The 19662-nt window shown below is 37.3% G+C and overlaps 1 protein-coding gene across 3 annotated transcripts in view; it reads left to right on the top strand.

Moving 5' to 3' along the window:
- The window catches only part of DMXL2 (Dmx like 2), a 163346-nt gene extending 143945 nt beyond the window's left edge, over positions 1–19401 (top strand). Inside the window, exons 29-44 of one of the 3 annotated variants that reach the window (XM_036301466.1) lie at positions 6–184; positions 1992–2125; positions 2456–2541; positions 3194–3395; positions 4179–4296; positions 7941–8003; positions 9017–9103; positions 9185–9306; positions 10349–10487; positions 11161–11221; positions 11345–11472; positions 12208–12285; positions 14098–14189; positions 14858–14910; positions 17097–17314; positions 18019–19401. In XM_036301466.1, the coding sequence (XP_036157359.1) occupies positions 6–184; positions 1992–2125; positions 2456–2541; positions 3194–3395; positions 4179–4296; positions 7941–8003; positions 9017–9103; positions 9185–9306; positions 10349–10487; positions 11161–11221; positions 11345–11472; positions 12208–12285; positions 14098–14189; positions 14858–14910; positions 17097–17314; positions 18019–18228 (1970 nt within the window). In that variant the 3' untranslated portion in view covers positions 18229–19401. Of the gene's footprint in view, positions 1–5; positions 185–1991; positions 2126–2455; positions 2542–3193; positions 3396–4178; positions 4297–7940; positions 8004–9016; positions 9104–9184; positions 9307–10348; positions 10488–11160; positions 11222–11344; positions 11473–12207; positions 12286–14097; positions 14190–14857; positions 14911–17096; positions 17315–18018 lie in introns of those variants that run through there. The other 2 variants (XM_036301475.1, XR_004966358.1) reach the window with 2 other exon arrangements.
- The last annotated feature ends 261 nt before the right edge of the window (positions 19402–19662 follow it).

The following is a 19662-nucleotide window of genomic DNA, read 5'->3' as shown; positions in this document are numbered from 1 at the left end:
TTCAGCGCCTTCTCTTCCTTCTGAAGACATAGATAAACACCGGAGGAGATTTAACATGCGAATGCTGGTCCCTGGAAGGCCTGTAAAAGATGCTACTCCACCACCAGTGCCTGCAGAAAGACCATCATACAAAGAAAAATTTGTTCCTCCTGAACTTAGTATGTGGGATTATTTTGTTGCGAAGGTAAGGGACGTGAGGAATGCAGGTTTGGAGTGTGTCTGTTTTATGAACTCTTGCCAATGCCTCACATAGGACTGAGGGGCAGCTTCTGGACTGAACCACCAAAGGTTAGACCAGTGATGGCGAACCTTTTGAGCTCGGCATGTCAGCATTTTGAAAAACCCTAACTTAACTCTGGTGCCGTGTCACATATAGAAATATTTTGATATTTGTAACCATGGTAAAACAAAGACTTATATTTTTGGTATTTATTTTATATATTTAAATGCCATTTAACAAAGAAAAATCAACCAAAAAAATGAGTTCACGTGTCACCTCTGACACGCGTGTCATAGGTTCGCCATCACTGTCTTAGACATTTAATCTCTCACATCCAGAAATTGGGTATTCATTCAGTGAGCATCAGATACATGAGAATGATTAGATACCTGATTTGGATGAGACAGACTGTATGGGACTTAGGTATAAACCAGAAGTCAGTTTATTAACATGTAGTCAGCATCATCATGTGCCTGGAATACTTGTAGGTTCCCTTCATCTGATTATCATCGTTTCCCTGGTCAGCATAGAACTAGAGCAGGAGATATTTAGGGGTTTTATTGTTACCAGTCCAAAGAGGATACTCAAAATGTCAGAGTTTAGAGTAAAGAAAGGTTTATTGATCAAGAAGGTGCCAATCCAAATGAGAAAATATTTTATACAAAATAAAAATGAAAATCAATGTAACCAAGTTTATAGAATGCAAATAAAGCAATGGTTACAGGGAAATTTATAGTTTTGAATTCTTATATTAGGAAAAAAAGATTAAAATCGGGTATCAAAAGACTTACCATAAGAAGGTAGAAATATTAAAGAAAAACTAAAATAAAAGGTAGAAAATATTAAAGATAAAAACAAATAAAATAATAGAAAACAATAATTTATCATGACAGAAAGGAGATTGGTGGTTTCCTGAAGCTGAGGTTGAGTTGGAAAACTGAGAAAGAGCAATAGGAATCTTTGAGGATGAAGAAAATATTTTATATTTTGACTTGGGAAGTGGTTACATAAGTGTATGTGTTTGTTAAAAAATCAATTAATTGTATGTGTAAAATAGATCATTTTTATTCTATATAAGCTATAATAAAGTTGATTTTAAAAAGTATTTTAGGAAATTGAACAGTGATAATATTTGAATAAGAGTTACAATTTATGTAAGATAAGATTATGATTATTTTAAAAATAAAAAATCCTTATTCAGTAGAAAAAAAAAAAAAAAGAAGGTGCCAATCCTCAAATCCTTCTTGAGAAAGTACAGAGTTCAAGTTTCTTTTATGTCAAGGGAAGGGAAAATGGGAGGGGCTATTTTTGTAAAATCTCAAGCCTCAAACAGAATTTCTCTAATGATTAGCTTGTCTAAAGTAGGAGCTATTAGCCCAAAGGCTCTGGGGACAGCAGGCTCAAACAGGATGGAGACAGAGAGACTGCGCATTTCACCTGTTACATTAGCAGGCCATGGTGTGGCCCCTGACACATCTCTGGTTCTCCAAGCAGAGGAAATGTCTTGGGGGATCAGAATCCTTATGGGGACTAGACCCATTATAGTCCCATTAGTATCATGTTGGGTACATCACTTGCTCTTTGGCACTTTGCTTTTACAAGCTCATCACCCTCTATTAATATTTTCCTCTTTATATGTGTTAACACTATGGTCACCTTACAGTAAGTGTGCAAGAGGGAATACATCCCCCATCATGCCTCCTCCCAATGTTAAGTTAGGACAAAGATAACCCAATTATATGTTTTAAAATAACTTTACCTTTTATTTCAGCCATTTCTCCCTTTGTCTGATAGTGGTGTTATATATGATTCTGATGAAAGTATTCATAGTGAAGAAGAAGAAGATGATGATGAATTTTTTTCAGGTTCACGAATACAGGAGCACCAAGACCCAAATTCCTATAGGTAAATTGCCTTTTCATTTATAGAAAATCCTTATAATACTAATTTTAAGTAACATTATCATGAACTTATACAAGAACTGATTTTTGTTTTTAGATAAAGAATTCTGTACCTTTGAAGTAAATTTCCAGACAGTACAATATTTCTTTCACATCCACTTTTAAATAGTAGCTTATATACAGAGCACAAACACAAACATTTTTAGTGAGGGAAAAGTACGTAATTTATTGATGTGCTACTAGATTGATGTGATTGTGGTAATTTCCAGATATTGCAAGTTTAACATAAGGATAATAGAGTTGAGGATAATTTTCTTTTGTCCCCCTTGAACAGCTGGGTTCTTCTGCATTTGGCAATGGTTAAGCTAATACTTCACAATGTCAAGAATTTTTTTCCCTTTGCTGGATTGGAATTCTCTGGTAAGTTTGGAATTTGAAAATTAATGTTCTTAATGGTGATAAATATAATAAATTACCATCTTTAGAAATCCATATGAAAGGGCATTTGGTGCTAAAAAAAATACTACATTGGAGCTTTAAGAGGTCTTGTTTATTTTACGTTCTAGTCTATGGCTTTAAATACATAGCAAGAATTGCTATCTTCCTAGAAGGTTGCAATATAAACCAAAAAACTAGACTGGAGAAACTAGACATTTCCTTGGCTCATTTTAGAGAGCTGGCTTTTGCTTTGTTGAAAGCATTAAGAATCCAAATCATACCCTGGCCAGTGTGCTCAGTTGGTTGAGCATTAGTCATCCTGTGCACTGGTTCGATTTTGGGTCAGGGCACATACCCAGGTTGTGGACTTGATCCCTGGTAAGAGGTGTGCAGGAGGCAACCAATTGATGTTTCGCTCTCACATTGAAGTTTCTCTCTCTCTCCCTCTCCCTTCCTCTCTCTCAAAAAAAGAAAAAAATCTTTAAAAAAACCTAAATGGTATTAGATTAACATTTTTAAAGTTATTTGTCCTAGTATATTCAGAAGTTTTGCCTGTAAATTCAGGTTTGATAAATATGTGGATGGTGATCAACATTTTTTATCAAATGAAATGACATATTTTATCACTTTGTAGAGTTGCCTGTAACATCACCATTAGGTATTGCTGTGATTAAAAACTTGGAGAATTGGGAACACATCTTGCAAGAGAAAATGGATCAATTTGAAGGTCCACCCCCTAACTACATCAACACATATCCAACTGACCTATCAGCAGGAGCTGGACCAGCTATTCTTCGAAATAAAGCAATGCTAGATCCTGAAAATACTCCGTTCAAGTAAGAGTGCTTTTTAAATGTCTTCCTGGAAGACAGCTTGGCAATATATGCCAATAACCTCAAAACATTCATAACTTTGAACCTGCAATTCTATTTCTAGCAGTATACACTAAGGAAACATAAGAAATCTTGTTAGAAGATTATTTTTCCCAGGGTTACCTGGGAATTCAGTAGGCATTACTTTTATATTCAGGGGAAAACCTTTATTGTTATTTTTGTTATTTTAAGAACTCTTACAGAAATTCTTTGAGGTAATCTACATATGCAAACACGATGCTACTGTACTGACCTTTTGTCAGTAATTTAATAGTAAACACATTGTTCTTCATAGATGCTGTGATCAGTGAAATGTTCTTCTGGGTCCCTATCCTAAATGGCGTGCTCTTTCTCTTGAAGCAGCTGGCCCTGTTTAAGAAAGAGCATTGCTCATAAGCTTAAAGAGCAGGGCTTTTTAGCTTGTTAGGAGGCTCGAAATGAAATTTATGACTATCTCCATTAGTGATATGCTTTTAACCAACAGAACCAGCCTAGTGTATAATTTTAAAAGACTGGGAGATTCATTTGACTCTCAGCTCAATCTGTTCATTCAGAAAACCTGTAATTAGATAATTAATTGCTAGATTTTTAGAAAAACTAAAAATTAAAAGTGAAATTACAAAATTTTGTTAAGTTTAATGCTGTAACTTCTTTGCTATGGATAATGGAAGTTTTTTAAAAAGTACCTGTAAATGTGAAACACATTTTCTGTAGACTGAAAGAGTGATATGTTGATTGTTTTACTAGATCCCGGGATTCCTCTGCACTTCCAGTCAAACGACTTTGGCATTTCCTTGTTAAACAAGAAGTCCTTCAGGAGACATTTATTAGATATATTTTCACTAAGAAAAGAAAGCAGAGTGAGGTATTTTGGAAAAATTTTTTTTCTGTTGTAATTTTTTAGTTTTCTTTAATATATCTAACAGAGTCAGTGCTTGATTTATTTTGAGATTTATTTTTTGGTTGGAACTTACTATCTTTCATACATCATGGGTAATAGTTTACCAAACTACAGTAAATTATTTTAAGGTTAAAAACTTACAATTTTCATTTCATAGCAATGAAACAAGATAAGTCCCTTGATAAATCATATACTCAAGTGAAATTTGGTACTACTTTTATAGTATTTGCCATAGGGCTTTGCCATTTGATAAACATTTTGATGGATGGTTTAGGGAATTTAATATATAAATGAGTGTGCTCTGTATTATTATTCTCTGAATATCATTTAATTGAAAATACAACATAGCCCTTTAAAAGCATTTTATTAGCATTTAAAAATAAACAAGACAAATTTTAGAAGCAACAAATTCAGAGAATAAACTACAGAAATAACAAATTCAAAATGAAGGAAGATGGCTTTTAAACGTTGGACATTGCATGGTTAAGCTAAATGTAAATTAGCAATGTGATACCACTCAGGATTTAAGGAGACTCGGGAATTTGGGAGACTGGCACTGTGAAACTTAAAATGATCTCTTCAGGGTCCATAATATCTTTTATACGAGCATTTCACTTTATTTGGCCATTTAATGAGGTAATGGGCAGTTTGGATTGTGTTCTCAGGATAGAGTGTCAGATGTGATTAAAGATTTGGCAAACAGAAGTTATAAGAAAAGAAGATGAATTATATTTCACTTAGGAAAGTGAAAACCGAGAGGGACAGTCCACACAATTTAGTTTTCCAACGTATATTAGAAAATTGCTTCTCAGTTTTCCCCTTACCTAGGGCAGCAGAACCTACCGAGCTTGTCTCCCATTTACCTAGATGGTAATGGTGGTCAGCCCTTGTGACGTCTTTTATTTTCTCTCTGGATTTAAAATTTATGTACTTAAGTAGGAATTGGGGGATTGAACTATAGAGATTCTTTTAAGTCTTTTTTGATAATAAACAATAAACCCTGATGGGGTTTATTAAAATTAAAATTATTGATGTAGGATTTGTTAGGGGAATCAGAGCCAAATTCATTTCCTCTTTCATTTAACCCACTGTTTACACCATGTTCTATAGTGATGCTGAGTCCAAATGCCATAAAATAAGATACAGAAATCTAAGAAATAGATTTAAAAAAATAGATACTTGTTTAATTAAAGGTCTCTTTATTCACAGAAAACTAGTTCATTGAAGGATCCGTTTTCTTTGTATTTAGTTCTTCAAATTACTAAACATAATGACTTATTGAAAATATGCTTTAATTAGTCATAAGGTTTGTAGCAGTTTGATTGGGTTGGATTGTCAGAGCCTCAGATTACTGTGGGAATCCGGGGGTTGAGGTCGTTTGGACCCTCAGACTCTTGTCTTGCCCATGCCGTTCAAGTTCTGTTCTTTCCCTCTTCCTTAAGCCTCCACATCCTTTATACCCCCTCAGTCTCTGTGCTCTTGGGATCAGCAGCCAAATGTGTGTTATCTGCTATTTTTGTACCAGCCTAGGGTCTTCATGGGCAGGGAGGTAGGACAGAGATAAATAGAACATTTCTTAAAATGCTATGTAAGCATTGGTTGGCTCTACGGCAGTGGTTCTCAACCTGTGGGTCGCGACCCCTTTGGGGGTCAAATGACCCTTTCACAGGGGTCGCCTAAGACCATTGGAAAACACATATATAATTACATATTGTTTTTGTGATTAATCACTATGCTTTAATTATGTTCAATTTGTAACAATGAAAATATATCCTGCATATCAGATATTTACATTGCGATTCATAACAGTAGCAAAATTATAGTTATGAAGTAGCAACGAAAATAATTTTATGGTTGGGGGTCACCACAACATGAGGAACTGTATTAAAGGGTCGCGGCATTAGGAAGGTTGAGAACCACTGCTCTACGGAAAGGAAGTACATAAGCTGGGAGTTTGGATGGGAGGAAGAATTTTTATCATGTACCCTTTTGTACCTTTTTGTTTGTTTTGTTGTTGTTAATCCTCATCAGAAGTTATTTTTTCCACCAATTTTCAGAGAGAGTAGAAGGGAAGGAGAGAAACGCATTGATTGGTTGCCTCTCACATGCTCCCTGACGGGCTGGGGATTAAACCTGCAACAGAGTACTGTGGGACCCTCAACCCAGGTACCCACCTTTGACCGGGAATCGGGCCTGCAACCCTTCGGCGTGCAAGCTGGTGTTCTAACCATTGAACATACTGGCAGGGCCTCTTTTGTAACTTGAATTTTAAATTGTTGAATGAAATTCTGTGCAGTGCTGTCAAATAGAATTTTCTGTGACAATGGAAATTTGTCTCTTCTGTACTAGTAGTCACCAGCCACAGATGGTTATTGAGCAGCTGAAATGTGGTTGGTGTGACTGAGGGACTGAAGTTTTAATTGTATTTAATTCAAATTTAAGTAGCCACATATGTTTAGTGGCCACTGTATGGTATCTCATAGATCTGCTGAAAAGTTGTTTTCATTAGGGAAAAATGTTAAAGCTGTTAAGACAAAATAGAAACTGGTCACTAAGTTCAGAAATGTGCAACATTATTAAAACTACCTACCTACTCGCCCTGGCCGGTGTGGCACCATTGGTTGGAGTGTCCCATGCACTGAAAGGTTGTGGGTTCTATCCTGAGTCAGGTCGAGGCCAGTAGTGGTGGCAGTGGAGAGAGAGAGGGAGTGATGGATGTTCTCGCTCACGTCCATGTTTCTCTCTCTAAAAAATCAATTAAAATATGTGCTCAGGTGAGGATTAAAAAACAAACTACCCATCTACTAAGAGAGTTTTATCTTTTTAAATCATTAAATAGGATTTTGGTAATCAATAAATTTGATGAATTTAGTGGATTAGTAAAATTGGCAAACTAATCCTAAAAGTGCTAACATGCTGGCTAATTAAAAAAAGACAATAATAAAATTCTTCTGAGAAATGCCTAAATTTTAGATGAATTCACATGGAAGTTTTACTCATTGGCTATATTAAGAATATTCCACAAAACAGTGTTGGTGAAACTGATCGATGTGACAGACTCGGCTGTGTGATGCAGGCAAATAGGTTGCTCTGCAGTTTGGCCCTGGCACACGTTTCCTCCCTCACTGTCAGGTGCAGCATCCCCAGAGCTCCTGAGCAGCTGCTGACAGCAGGGGCAGAGAATTTGGTCCTTTTGGCTTTAAGTAAAACAGCCACTTCAGGAGTGTATTGCTCTGATCAAACCTTCAGAGGTTTCCACAACAGAGCAGAAGTATTACTTCTAACTGTATATTACAGTTTAAGTTAGAACTTTTAGTTATATAACTGATATACAAATAACTAGTTTTTATTTTGAAATTTTTTATATATGTAACAGTTACATTAACTTTAATTTTGCCTGGTTTGCTTTGTGTTGTGTTTATGTGATAACATCACATTTTACTCAGTTTAATTTCTTTCATGACTTTTTTCTTTTAAAAGGAAACTTTGCAAATTCATTTTACCATCTTTAAGTGATGGAGTAACCATTGCAGTTTGAAATTTTTCATTCTCTTTATAATTTTGTTTCATGCATGGCTTTGTGTTTGTGACGGTGTGGTGTTACTTAGTTTGTAGAAGAACATGTGGAGCATGTCAAACAAAACTCCGTAGCAGAAGATTGCCACAGCAAGGTAGTATTCCAAGCTCTTGTATTTAGCTCATTCTTTCAAGTGCAAGGAACTAATGCCTGATCTCTAATACTAACCATTACCTGCCCAGTTAGTCAGAGTACTCATTGCACCCATACACCTCAGTGACACACGGCAGGAAAAGCTGCACTAGGTCTGGCTCTCCCTGCCACTGGTTCTTCTCTTTCCTGCTTTCTGTTCCATCTCTACTTAGGTCACTTTTTCAGTCTGTTCTTAAACATGATTATCTATCTTCTTTTTATAAGTTATTGACTTCAGAGAGAGGAAGGGAGAGGGAGAGAGAAATAGAAATATTAATGATGAGAGAGAACCATTGATTGACTGCCTCCTGCACGTCTCTGCTGGGGTTTGAGCCCACAACCCAGGCATGTGTCCTGAGTGGGAAATGAACCGTGACCTCCTGGTTCTTGGGTCAACCCTCAACCACTGGGCCACACCAGCTGGGTTCTATCTTTCTTCTTGATTCTGCCTCTTCTTTCCTTCCTGTCACCTTTGACCCTAAGCCACTGCACCTTCCTGTCATCAATTTCCTTCATTCCTTTCTATTTTCTTTCCAACTTCTCCTTAGTCCTGTCTCATCACCTTAACATTTTATTTCTTATGTGACTCCTTTGTCTTTCTATGTCTTTTTTCCTTTACTCATGCCTCTTATGTATACACATTCTTATTACAGTATCTTTGACTGTTTTGGAAGAGGTAAGAGAGACAATATTACTGCTGTAAATACTAGTGAAGACTATGCTAGCTATCTTTTATGGCAATTAATCAGTATCCTATAATCAGAATGGAAATATTTATAATTGAATGATTACAGGGCACCAGCAAATTTAAGTTAATTCCAAAGCTAATTTTCAATACAGTAAAATTACTACTCCCTTTTTACTTGCTGCTGCTGCTGCATTTTCTCCTTACCCTTTTTTTAATGTTGTGGGAAGTGCAGATCTCTACACAGAGCTGTGCTGCAACAACTATAATTGCCGACAAATGTTTTGCAGGTTGAAGCTGATCTGGGTTATCCAGGTGGAAAGGCAAAAATAATTCATAAGGAATCAGACATGATTATGGCATTTTCTATTAACAAGGTAAAAGCGTTAGTCATTATAAAGAATATTGTTCTTTTTAGTGAAATTGACTGAATTATTGACTCTGCCTTTGCTTTACAGGCAAACTATAATGAAATTGTTTTGGCTTCAACACATGATGTACAAGAACTCGATGTTACTTCTCTACTGGCCTGTCAGTCATACATGTGGATTGGAGAAGAATATGACAGAGAATCCAAAAGGTTGGATTGTGTTACGTAGTCAATTTTAAATGCAGTTTTCTTCAAAATGTTAAATGTTTTTGCACATGATTTGAATTATCTTGGAAAGTATATTTTTATCTACCTTCATTTGGGTAGGAGACAGACATAAGCAAATTACTCACATTTGTTCCATTAGACCCTGAACTACTTACTCATTGAGTCAGAATAATCTTCCAACACCAAAGTCTAATGTTGACAGTTGCCACTTTGACATTTAACCCCCAAGAAATGCCAGGAATTACACAATATTCAGTAAATTCAGCTGATCTGGATAATTAAAGCAAAAGGCCGTATACACAAATGTATTCATTAGACTGATGAAGCATGTTTACTGAGTAATTTCCAGTGTTTCTTCTTATCTCCTTATAGGCCTACCTTTTTTACAGATAAAAATGTGGACACTGTACCAAACATTTTGTAACACTTTCCTCTTTTGGGGTTTCCCCTCCACATTCGCCCTCCCTCTTGCTTTTTTCTGGACTCTCGAAAATTTTATGTGCTTGGGAATGGTGCCATGATAACCTTTCTCCTGTTCTGTTTTCTACTTTGTCAGTATATAATATAACTAGATTTCAGTATCACACTTCAGGGTAGATATAACCATCATAAAAATTACTTTAACATTTTTATGTGATAATTAATATCTTACTCTAAAAAATCTTTAAATTCAAATTTCTTTAAAATGTATGAATTTGATACATGGGATTACTCTACTTGAAGAGAACATATACTCTTTTTCTAAAAAGAAAATCTGTATTAAATATTCCAAAACAAACATTTGTTCCAACTTGTGTAATAATAAATTTATCACTGAACAACATTTGACTAAATTTATATTTGGATAATGGAAAAAGTTAACCAGAAAGAAAATTGGTTATGATTAGGACATATACTTAAGTTTTCCTCATGGATATTTCTTTCTTTATTTTTACATAAACACTGTCCTGTGTGTACATAAGTTCTATAATTGGAATGTGTTAAGAGAGAAAGGAATTTTCACCATAACACATGTTTTTCACAGTTCAGATGATATTGATTATCGTGGTTCCACTACCACTCTTCATCAACCCAGTACATCAGCCTACTCAGCAAATCCGGCGCATCCACTTTCATCTCTGCCCTGGCTGGGCAGTGGACAGACTAGCACTGGAGCTAGCGTGGTATGTCACTTAATATTAGGTGTCCTTTCTGGATATGGACTCTCTCAAAATAAGTTGAAATCACTTTGACCTAGGAGTGATCCAGGAGGTTAGGGCAGTGGCCAGTTAGTAGATCATATAATAGTAAAGTCCAACATACTGTGAGTTTCCATGTCAGATGCATGCTTTTTCTCACAACAACCCTAGGTGCGAGGTGCTGTTATTACCCCCCATTGTCATTTTATAGATGAGCAAACTGAGAGGCACAGAGTGAAAAAGTAGAGTCAACAAGGAATTCATGTCTAAGTGTGTGAAAGCGCATCAGTAGCATTGCTAGTCACTGTAGTTGAAGGGGTCCCCTTCTCATGTTCTGTGAAGACCCTGGAGATACTCCTCATTGTCTTCAGGGAGGGGCACTTGGAGGATAATTCCCTTTATCACTAGATGAAGTGCCTGGTGTCCTCACCGTGCACACGGGCTGGGGCTCTGCCAGCAAGTGACTTGCTTCCACAGGCTGTTCAGACAAATGTCGTACATTAAGTGGTTCAAAAAATCCATAGCAGGATTTATTTCAGTAATTAGCCAGTTGTGAAAGAATAAATGTTATCAGAATTAGAGGTGGCATGAATCATATCCCTCCTCACCTCTTCTGTTATGCACAAAATAAATTCATTTTTATTATCTTCTTTTAAAGCTTATGAAAAGGAATCTACATAATGTTAAGAGAATGACCTCACACCCTGTCCATCAATACTGTAAGTATTTTATTTATGGTCCAAAAATTGTATCATTTTGAAATTGTTTTATAGAATGGAAAATATTGGAACTTTCTTCGGCTTCTTTGTTTCTTCTCTTTTGCCTTTCCTCTCGTGTTTCAGATCTTACGGGTGCTCAGGACGGCAGTGTGCGCATGTTTGAATGGACACGACCGCAGCAACTTGTCTGTTTCCGCCAAGCTGGCAATGCAAGAGTAACCAGACTGTATTTTAATTCTCAAGGCAACAAGGTTAGTTCTTGGGGATTACTGCTAAACTCATCTGAAAATAATTGTGGCTGTTCGTGAGGAAATGGTTAGTAAAACTACATCTAAAAGCAAATTCAGTGGCCCTGTGTTTAAGCCGAGCAAGTAGTTTGTTGGTGTCTCTTTACCCCCTCATCTCCCAAAAACGGCATAAATTCACAACATTTTGTGTGGATTAATTAATTATCCTCTTAAAGATACTAAGTGTTCTGAGAGGGTAAAGAACTCTGTTGAGAGTGTTGGTGGTGCCTATAAGCACATTCAAGCACCTGAGAGAAACCTTCCAGTTTCTTACTGAATTGTACTACAGAATACTGGAGAACAGCAACATCGGTGTGGAAAGTATTTAAAAGGCAGCAGGCCATGGCTGGGTGGTCCAGTTGTTTGGAGCGTGTCCCCACACCAGAAGGTGGCAGGTTCGATTCCTGGTCAGGGCACATGCCTAAGATTGTGGGTTTGATCCTCAGTTGGGATGCATACAGGAAGCAACCAATAGATTTCTCTCTCTCAAATCAATAAACATATCCTCAAGTGAGGATTTTTTTTTAAAGGTGGCAGGGTATTTATAGTATTTGGACCTTCTTGGGACCTACAGCAAAGAAACATATGTGTAGACAGAATATTAGTTAAGAACAGGCTAAGAGCCTCTGGTTTCCATAAATGCTCTTACCTGTGAGATGGATGCTAAGAAGCTGTGTAATACTTATGCCTTTTTCACAGTGTGGTGTTGCAGATGGAGAAGGTTTTCTGAGTATCTGGCAAGTAAACCAAACTGCAGCGAATCCTAAACCTTATATGGTGAGTATCACTCAGCATTCCTAGAGCGTGTAGAGGCCAATTGCTTATGAAGTGTCTGTTTCAGACAGTGAATCTCATTGGTGGATCTAGTTAGAAAGAGACAGTCGGTCCAGCAACCACAGCCCAGAACCCATCATTGCCCTGGTTTAAGATTGAAATGACCTGAAAAAAAACAACAACCCTGCTTTTCACAGCTGAAGGGCAACCATTAGATTTGGAAATTTTCACAAGATTTTCATTAGCATAGTCCTACATAGGATACATTTTCATTACACTTTTATCCATTTTGAAAATTCTATTTTTATTGATAGAATTTTGTAGTGATACCTGTGTTAAGAATCAAACAGGTTGCAGGTACAGTCATCCGTTGGTATCTGTGGATGCTGGAATTCCTTATGTAAAATGGCTTTTAGTCTTTGCATATAACCTACAGACATCCTCCTGTATATTTTAAATTACTTATAATACCTAATACAATATAAGTTTTATGTAAATAGTTCTATTATACTATATTGTTTAGGGAATGATCACAAGAAAAAAGTCTGTACATGTTCAGTACTGATGTAGCCATCTCTGGCCTACCTAACTACAGATATACACCAGCAACAGTGTAACTTTTAAAAAATATATATTTTTGACCTGAAGATATGGAGGGCCAATTGTATTCCAGTTTTGCCCAGAATTTTGTTTAGTAGATTATAAAATAACCAATCCCAATAGGCTGCTTTATTCATGAATCCAAATCATACTACAAACACGTGGTGATACAGACAAGCATATTTTCACTGGGTGGGTGAGGCAGGAAGAGAGGTGAAAAATCATGCTATTCTATGCAGAACTTCCACTTCATATGTTTTGATTTTATAGTGTCTTGAACCATAGTGTCTTAAACCTCCAGGGTTTGGATAGATTCCAAAATACTTAAAAAATTTTTTTTTTAGACTATCCACATATTTCATATACATAACATTTCTCTTAAATTGGTACACTACAGACTGTATCATAAAGTCTTTACAGAAATGGAAGTGATCTTGACTATCATTTACCTTCAGTCAGATCTGTCCCATAATAATTTAAAATAGAAAAATATGTTTTATTTTAAAATACCCTGACATCCTTCTTCTGGGTCCTCACTTCCAAACTTCTACTCATCCAGCTAATCCAACAAGAAAAGTTCTGCCTGACTCGGTAAATGGTTTCCACGGTGCTGAATAGCCGTAGGAGCGGTTTGGGACAGCCTTACACCTCTGGGCTATTTGTTGAATCACTCACTTTTGATCTTGTTTTTATAAGAACTAAACTTCACCAGGAGGTGTGGGTAGGGAGCCAGGGAGATGTTAAGGAAGGTGGATGGTTACAAAGTTAAGGTGACTTAAGTCCTTCCTGTTGTGGTCTAATACAAGAGGGTATGTAAGAGTTTTTCTCCCTGGGTGGTTGTTTATTATGATTTATATTTTTAAAGTTTATTAAGTATATTTGAGATTAGTACTAAAATTGTTTGATTGGGCCCTTAACCAAGCCATTTAATTATATGAAGTTCATGTGCTTGGTACCTTTGCTATGTATTCTAAAAAATATAACCTTTAATTCCCTGTTTTTTTCATCCCTTTCCAGTTTTAAAAAAATCGGGTATTAGCCAAATAATATGCAAATGACTGCTAATTCTCTTACTATCACTTATTCCTTATTCTAGACTTTAAAAAAACTGTTCTTAGCTCATGCTTATAGTATATTATTTGCAGAACTGTGTTTTTACTGTACCAAATTTTATTGGATGTTTAGATAACATCCACTGCACTTTGTTTTCCATAGACTTGGCAGTGCCACAGTAAAGCCACAAGTGACTTTGCATTTATTACCTCTTCAAGTCTAGTTGCCACATCTGGACAATCCAATGACAACAGGTAGGTTGACAGAAAAGCAAAATAAGAAATTAGTGGGGTTTTTTGGCAGACAGGTGTTCTTGGAGGCTTTTTCCACCCCAGGAATACAAAAACTTTCTTTGGTTAGTTTTCCTTACCAAAGAGAAAAACAAAAATTATTCCTAATTTAGTCTATCAATAAGCATGTATAATTATTATGTTAAAGCTACCCAGTATTTCTTTGCTTTGCTGTTAGTACTGTCATGTTCTTGAGGATTAAAAAGCACTTGACACTCTGTAGCCATCATTCTTACCATCTTTGACCTCACACAGTTTTCATTGACAATGCATGCCTATGAATAACTTCACATCCCAGCAGCTGTTCCCCCTGCGGGTATAGGAACATCCCTTCTACTCAGGACATCATGTCTCAGTTTCCTGGTAGCGGTCCTGGAAAAGGGTGGGGCTTGGGGATGAGACGGGGCAGAGGTAGGAGGACCATGGACAGAACTGTGCATGTGAAAAAGATAAAATCTTAGAAGAGATATAGCCCAGTCCCAGCTGCTATCCTCGTCCTAGTTAAGAATCACTACATTTAACAAAAAAGATAAGATTCAATAAGATATTTGACTTGAAGACAGTTTGCCCCTAGTGATGACTTAGAACAATTATTCATGATGTAATTTTGTTATTCTTTGTTTCTTTATAAGAAATGTATGCCTCTGGGACACTTTGATACCACCTGGAAACAGCCTCATTCATGGTGAGTTAAGGCCTATGGCTTTTAATACACTCTGAAGGAATGCTTTCCTGGTTTTATTTTACCAGGGGATCTAGTCAGTGTTTTATTACATGGGTTGATGGTGGAGAAATATTTAGAAGTTAACTAGAATATCTGGCTACGTTGCTGAGGTAAAGATGTGGGGACATAGAAATCCAGCTAGTCTAGAGGAGCCTTGAGTTGTATTCTTGTCAGAAAATGTGGCATGGAGGGCAGTGTTACTAACAAGGCTGTGTAAGGAATTAGTTGCAAAGTGTTCATTGAGCTCAACAGAAATGAGATCTTATTTTAAAGAATTAAACATAACATAAAAGTCAACCTTACAGTAGGAGCTGGAAATAGGAGCAATACCATTTAAATATTACTTTAAGACAATATTTTCCAAATTGGTATTCTAATGCTCTCTCTTCCTCATGACGCTGTTGAAAGAATGCTCCATCTAATAAGTCTGGTTAAAGCTGGGTGGATTTTTATACTTATTTATTTTTATATTTTTATTGATTTCAGAGAGGAAGGGAGAGGGAGAGAGATAGACACATCAATGATGAGAGAGAATCATTGATTGGCTGCCTCCTGCATGCTCCCTACTGGGGATTGAGCCACAACCCAGGCATGTGCCCTTGACCGGAATCGAACCCGGGACCTTTTGATCCTCAGGCTGACTCTAATCAGCTAGGGCTGTATTTTTATTTATTTTTTATTTTTAACTGAAATGAATTTATTAGCTCTTTTACCTTGTTCTTCACTTAACTCTGTGTTTCTTTTTCTTTATTTTTAACAGAAAGATTTCTCAGTCTTTTACTATGCTTTTGTGGATTTTGAAAAGTGTAGTTGTTTCCCAATTTTTATTTAACATCTTTTTAAGATTTGCCACTTAGTGGTTTGTGTCTTTAACCTTTAAAATGCAGAGAATCCTGGGAGACTAACACCCTAATGTGTAGCTGATCATTTTCACATTGTGGTACTTGAGTTTCAGCTACTTACCTGAGAAGAATTTTTACCAGGTGTCTGTCTGGGCAGGAGCTGGGAGAGGATAAATACTTGTCAGTGGTGGCTCTCAGTGAGATGGCAAGTGCATCATGAGAAGCTTGGTCTCCTCTGCACTTTTGCTTCTACATCCTTCCCATGAGGCAGTATAACTTAGTTCATTTGGGCTTAAGGTTTAAACTTCTGGTGTGTGTGCTTTCACATTGAGATTACTGATAAGAATTTTTTTTCTGCTGTTGCTTGGCATTGTTTTTAACACTTTGATCATATGATCATATTAGAGGCCTGGTGCACAAAGTTCGTGCACTGCGGGGGGGATCCCTCAGCCCAGCTTGCGCCCTCTCGCAGTCTGGGAGCCCTCGGAGGATGTCTGACTGATGGCTTAGGCCAGTGATGGCAAACCTATGACACGTGTGCCAGAGGTGACACGCAAACTCATTTTTTTGTTTGATTTTTCTTTGTTAAATGGCATTTAAATATATAAAATAAATATCAGAAATATGTCTTTGTTTTACTATGGTTTCAAATATCAAAAAATTTCTATATGTGACATGGCACCAGAGTTAAGTTAGGGTTTTTCAAAATGCTGGCACGCCGAGCTCAAAATGTTCGCCATCACTGGCTTAGGCCCGCTTCCTATGGGGAGCAGGCCTAAGCCGGCAGTCGGACATTGTTAGCGCTGCTGCGGAGGAGAGGCTCCTGCCACCGTGCTTGCCAGATGTGAGCCCAGCTTCTGGCTGAACAGCGCTCCCCCTGTGGGAGCACACTGACCACCAGGGGGCAGCTCCTGCATTGAGCATCTGCCCCCTGGTGGTCAGTGCACATCATAGTGACTAGTCATTCCACTGTTCAGTCGATTTGCATATTAGCCTTTTATTATATAGGATAGAGGCCCAGTGTACAGGTGGGGACTGGCTGGCCTGCCCTGACGGGGGCCCCCGATTGGGGTGGGGGTCCTCCCTGGGGGGTGGGGCTGGCAGGGGCATGGGGCTGCAGTCATTCTGGTCTTAAAGGTCGTTCTGCCATTTTGGTCACTGGGCTTTTATTATATAGGATGATTACAGAAATTAGAATGAAAAATGTGTCTAATCTCTATATTAATTTCTATATTATTTAAATGCACATTTACATATCAGAATTGCCAAGATAGAATTTAAGAAAAGGCTCTTGTTTTTCTTCAGGTTTCACATGCCATGAGCACGGTGCCACGGTCCTTCAATATGCACCAAAACATCAGCTCCTGATATCTGGAGGTAGGAAGGGCTGCGTCTGCCTTTTTGACATCAGGCAGAGACAGCTCATCCACACATTCCAGGCACACGACTCGGCCATTAAGGCATTGGCTCTGGATCCTTGTGAGGAATATTTTACTACAGGTTCAGCAGAAGGTAACATAAAGGTGAGTTGGCAGCACAGGTTGGAATGTTCTGTTGCGTGTTGCCTTTATCTGCTGTCAAGGCTGCTTGGGAAGAAACCCTCAAACCCCCACATGTTCTTGCAAACGAGGGCATAAAGGGAGGCTTTATGGAGACACTGTCTCCTGACACCCTTCCTCCCTTCTAGGTGGTTCTTCCTACACTGTTGTGGTTGGGAAAACCAGATAGCTAAAACAGAGTTCTCTAAGGCATTTTGGGTCAAGTGTAGGAGTTTAATGAGGGCCTGGATTTTTTGGTAACATTAGTTCAGCTCCTCCCCTCTCCCACCTCTGCTCTCAGTTCCTTACTCTGTTTGTAGTTGAGGTGAGGTTTCTGGATAAATGAGATGGTACTGTTCTTTTATATTGCGAGGGCCTAGCTTAGCATTGGGAACATATTTAATCGAGTTAACTTAAATATGTAATTGAATTAGAAATGGGGTATATGTGGTTAATATGAAATTATAGAAGGATGTGAAGAGAAATTTGAAAGAAGGGACAGCAAAGTGTAAGGACAGTACTTAGCTACCTGAAAATAATACCACTCAGATGACTAAGCTGTTAGGAAGAGTCCGTGGGTGGGAAAGCTGGGGCAACAGAAGTGAAGATCATGTTTTTTTGCTTTTGGTTCTTTCTCTCCTTTTTTGTGACTTACACTTTTTGTTTTCACTCTCCCTCTTTTAAACCAGGTTTGGAGATTGACAGGCCATGGTCTGATTCATTCCTTTAAAAACGAACATGCTAAACAGTCCATATTCAGAAACCTTGGGGCAGGAGTCATGCATATCGACATCATCCAAGGCAATCGGTTCTTCTCCTGTGGGGCAGACGGCACTCTGAAAACGAGGGTCTTGCCCAATGCTTTTAACATCCCTACCAGGATTCTCGACAGTCTATAGATTAAAGATTGGAGCTTTATTTTTATAAACATTTCAATTAAAAAACACACTGTAGTAATTATGCATTTCTGCTTTCCAAGCAGTTAACATACTGAAAACAATACAGAGAATCTCTGTAGAAATTGAATCTGATTCAAGCTGAGTGTTGTGCTGAATATCGCCTATACAGGTTGTTAGAATGTGCATGTACCTTTTATCATGCTGACGTTCTTAAAAAAATCAAACCTAGTATCATATGAAGGGTACTGTTCTTTACAGCATTTATTAAACCTGACTCAGAAAACATTAGTAAGTTATCATAATGAGAAGGACCTTTGTACCAAATTAAGGGAGAAAATGTTGCTGGTTCAGATTTTTCTTCCTATTCTTACCACTGACCGAAGCATGCCTGCAGTCTCCTCTGTTGAATGAAGGACAGTCATGAGGTATTAGAAGCTCTTGATCACCAGAGACTCTTTCTGAGCTCAGAGTGTGCAGTGACCAGCCAGGTCGTTCCCATGCTTTCCTGCTGAATATGTTTCCTGTTAGTGTGTAAACTGAGCTACTACTGTAACTTGCAAATGAGTGCAAATTTAAATGCAATGTTTTCCTTACGATTTGCACATTCACATTGTTTGGACTGCTAGTTTTTCTATTTAAACATTTGCCTTCATGTTAGAATGTAATAACGTGAACATGACACATTTGTAATTAACCAAAACATATCAGTGTAGTACTTTTTCTTTTCATGTATTCACGATTTAACACCCATAACATTTTAAGGCTATGTTGAAACTACACCAATAGAACATTCCATATCATACTTAAAATGAATGTTAGGCTTTTTGTGGCCAGTTAATAGTTGATGACATTGGTGATATTATTTATTACCACAGCCTATTGTATAAACTATGCAGAATTAAATATTATTTGCTTGTAAAATATTAGCCAGTGTTGTCATATTTTGCTGTACCTCCTTGGTTATGACCAAAAATATGTTAAGCTACTGAAACCAATGTCTGTGTGTTTAAATGTTTACCAGCAAATTGTCTCATCATTTTAATGAGAATGCTTAATGCCTGTGCGGTAAATAGTAAAATATAATGGCATAAAAGCACTTTTCTCTGAAGGCAATGTGATGTTCAGGCTGTGCAATATGTATGTAAAAGAAAAATAAATGTAATTTGAGTTTTACCTTAGTTTGGTCTGGCATTTTTGGATAATGTTTTAAACTGTTGGGATCATTTTACATGTGATAAACTGTTTAACTTTTAGAGAACTTTTTTTAAAATTTATTATTATTATTATTTTTTTATTTATTGCTTAAAGTATTACAAAGGGTATTACATATGTGTCCATTTTATCCCCCCGCCCTAGACAGTCCCCTAGCTTCCCCTATCCCCCAGTGTCTTATGTCCATTGGTTATGCTTATATGCATGCATACAAGTCCTTTA

Source organism: Myotis myotis, unplaced genomic scaffold, assembly GCF_014108235.1.
Source record: "Myotis myotis isolate mMyoMyo1 unplaced genomic scaffold, mMyoMyo1.p scaffold_m19_p_1, whole genome shotgun sequence".
Taxonomy (NCBI): Eukaryota; Metazoa; Chordata; class Mammalia; order Chiroptera; family Vespertilionidae; genus Myotis; species Myotis myotis.
The sequence above is the reverse complement of the archived record's forward strand: the minus strand, read 5'-3'. Positions and strand labels throughout refer to the sequence as shown.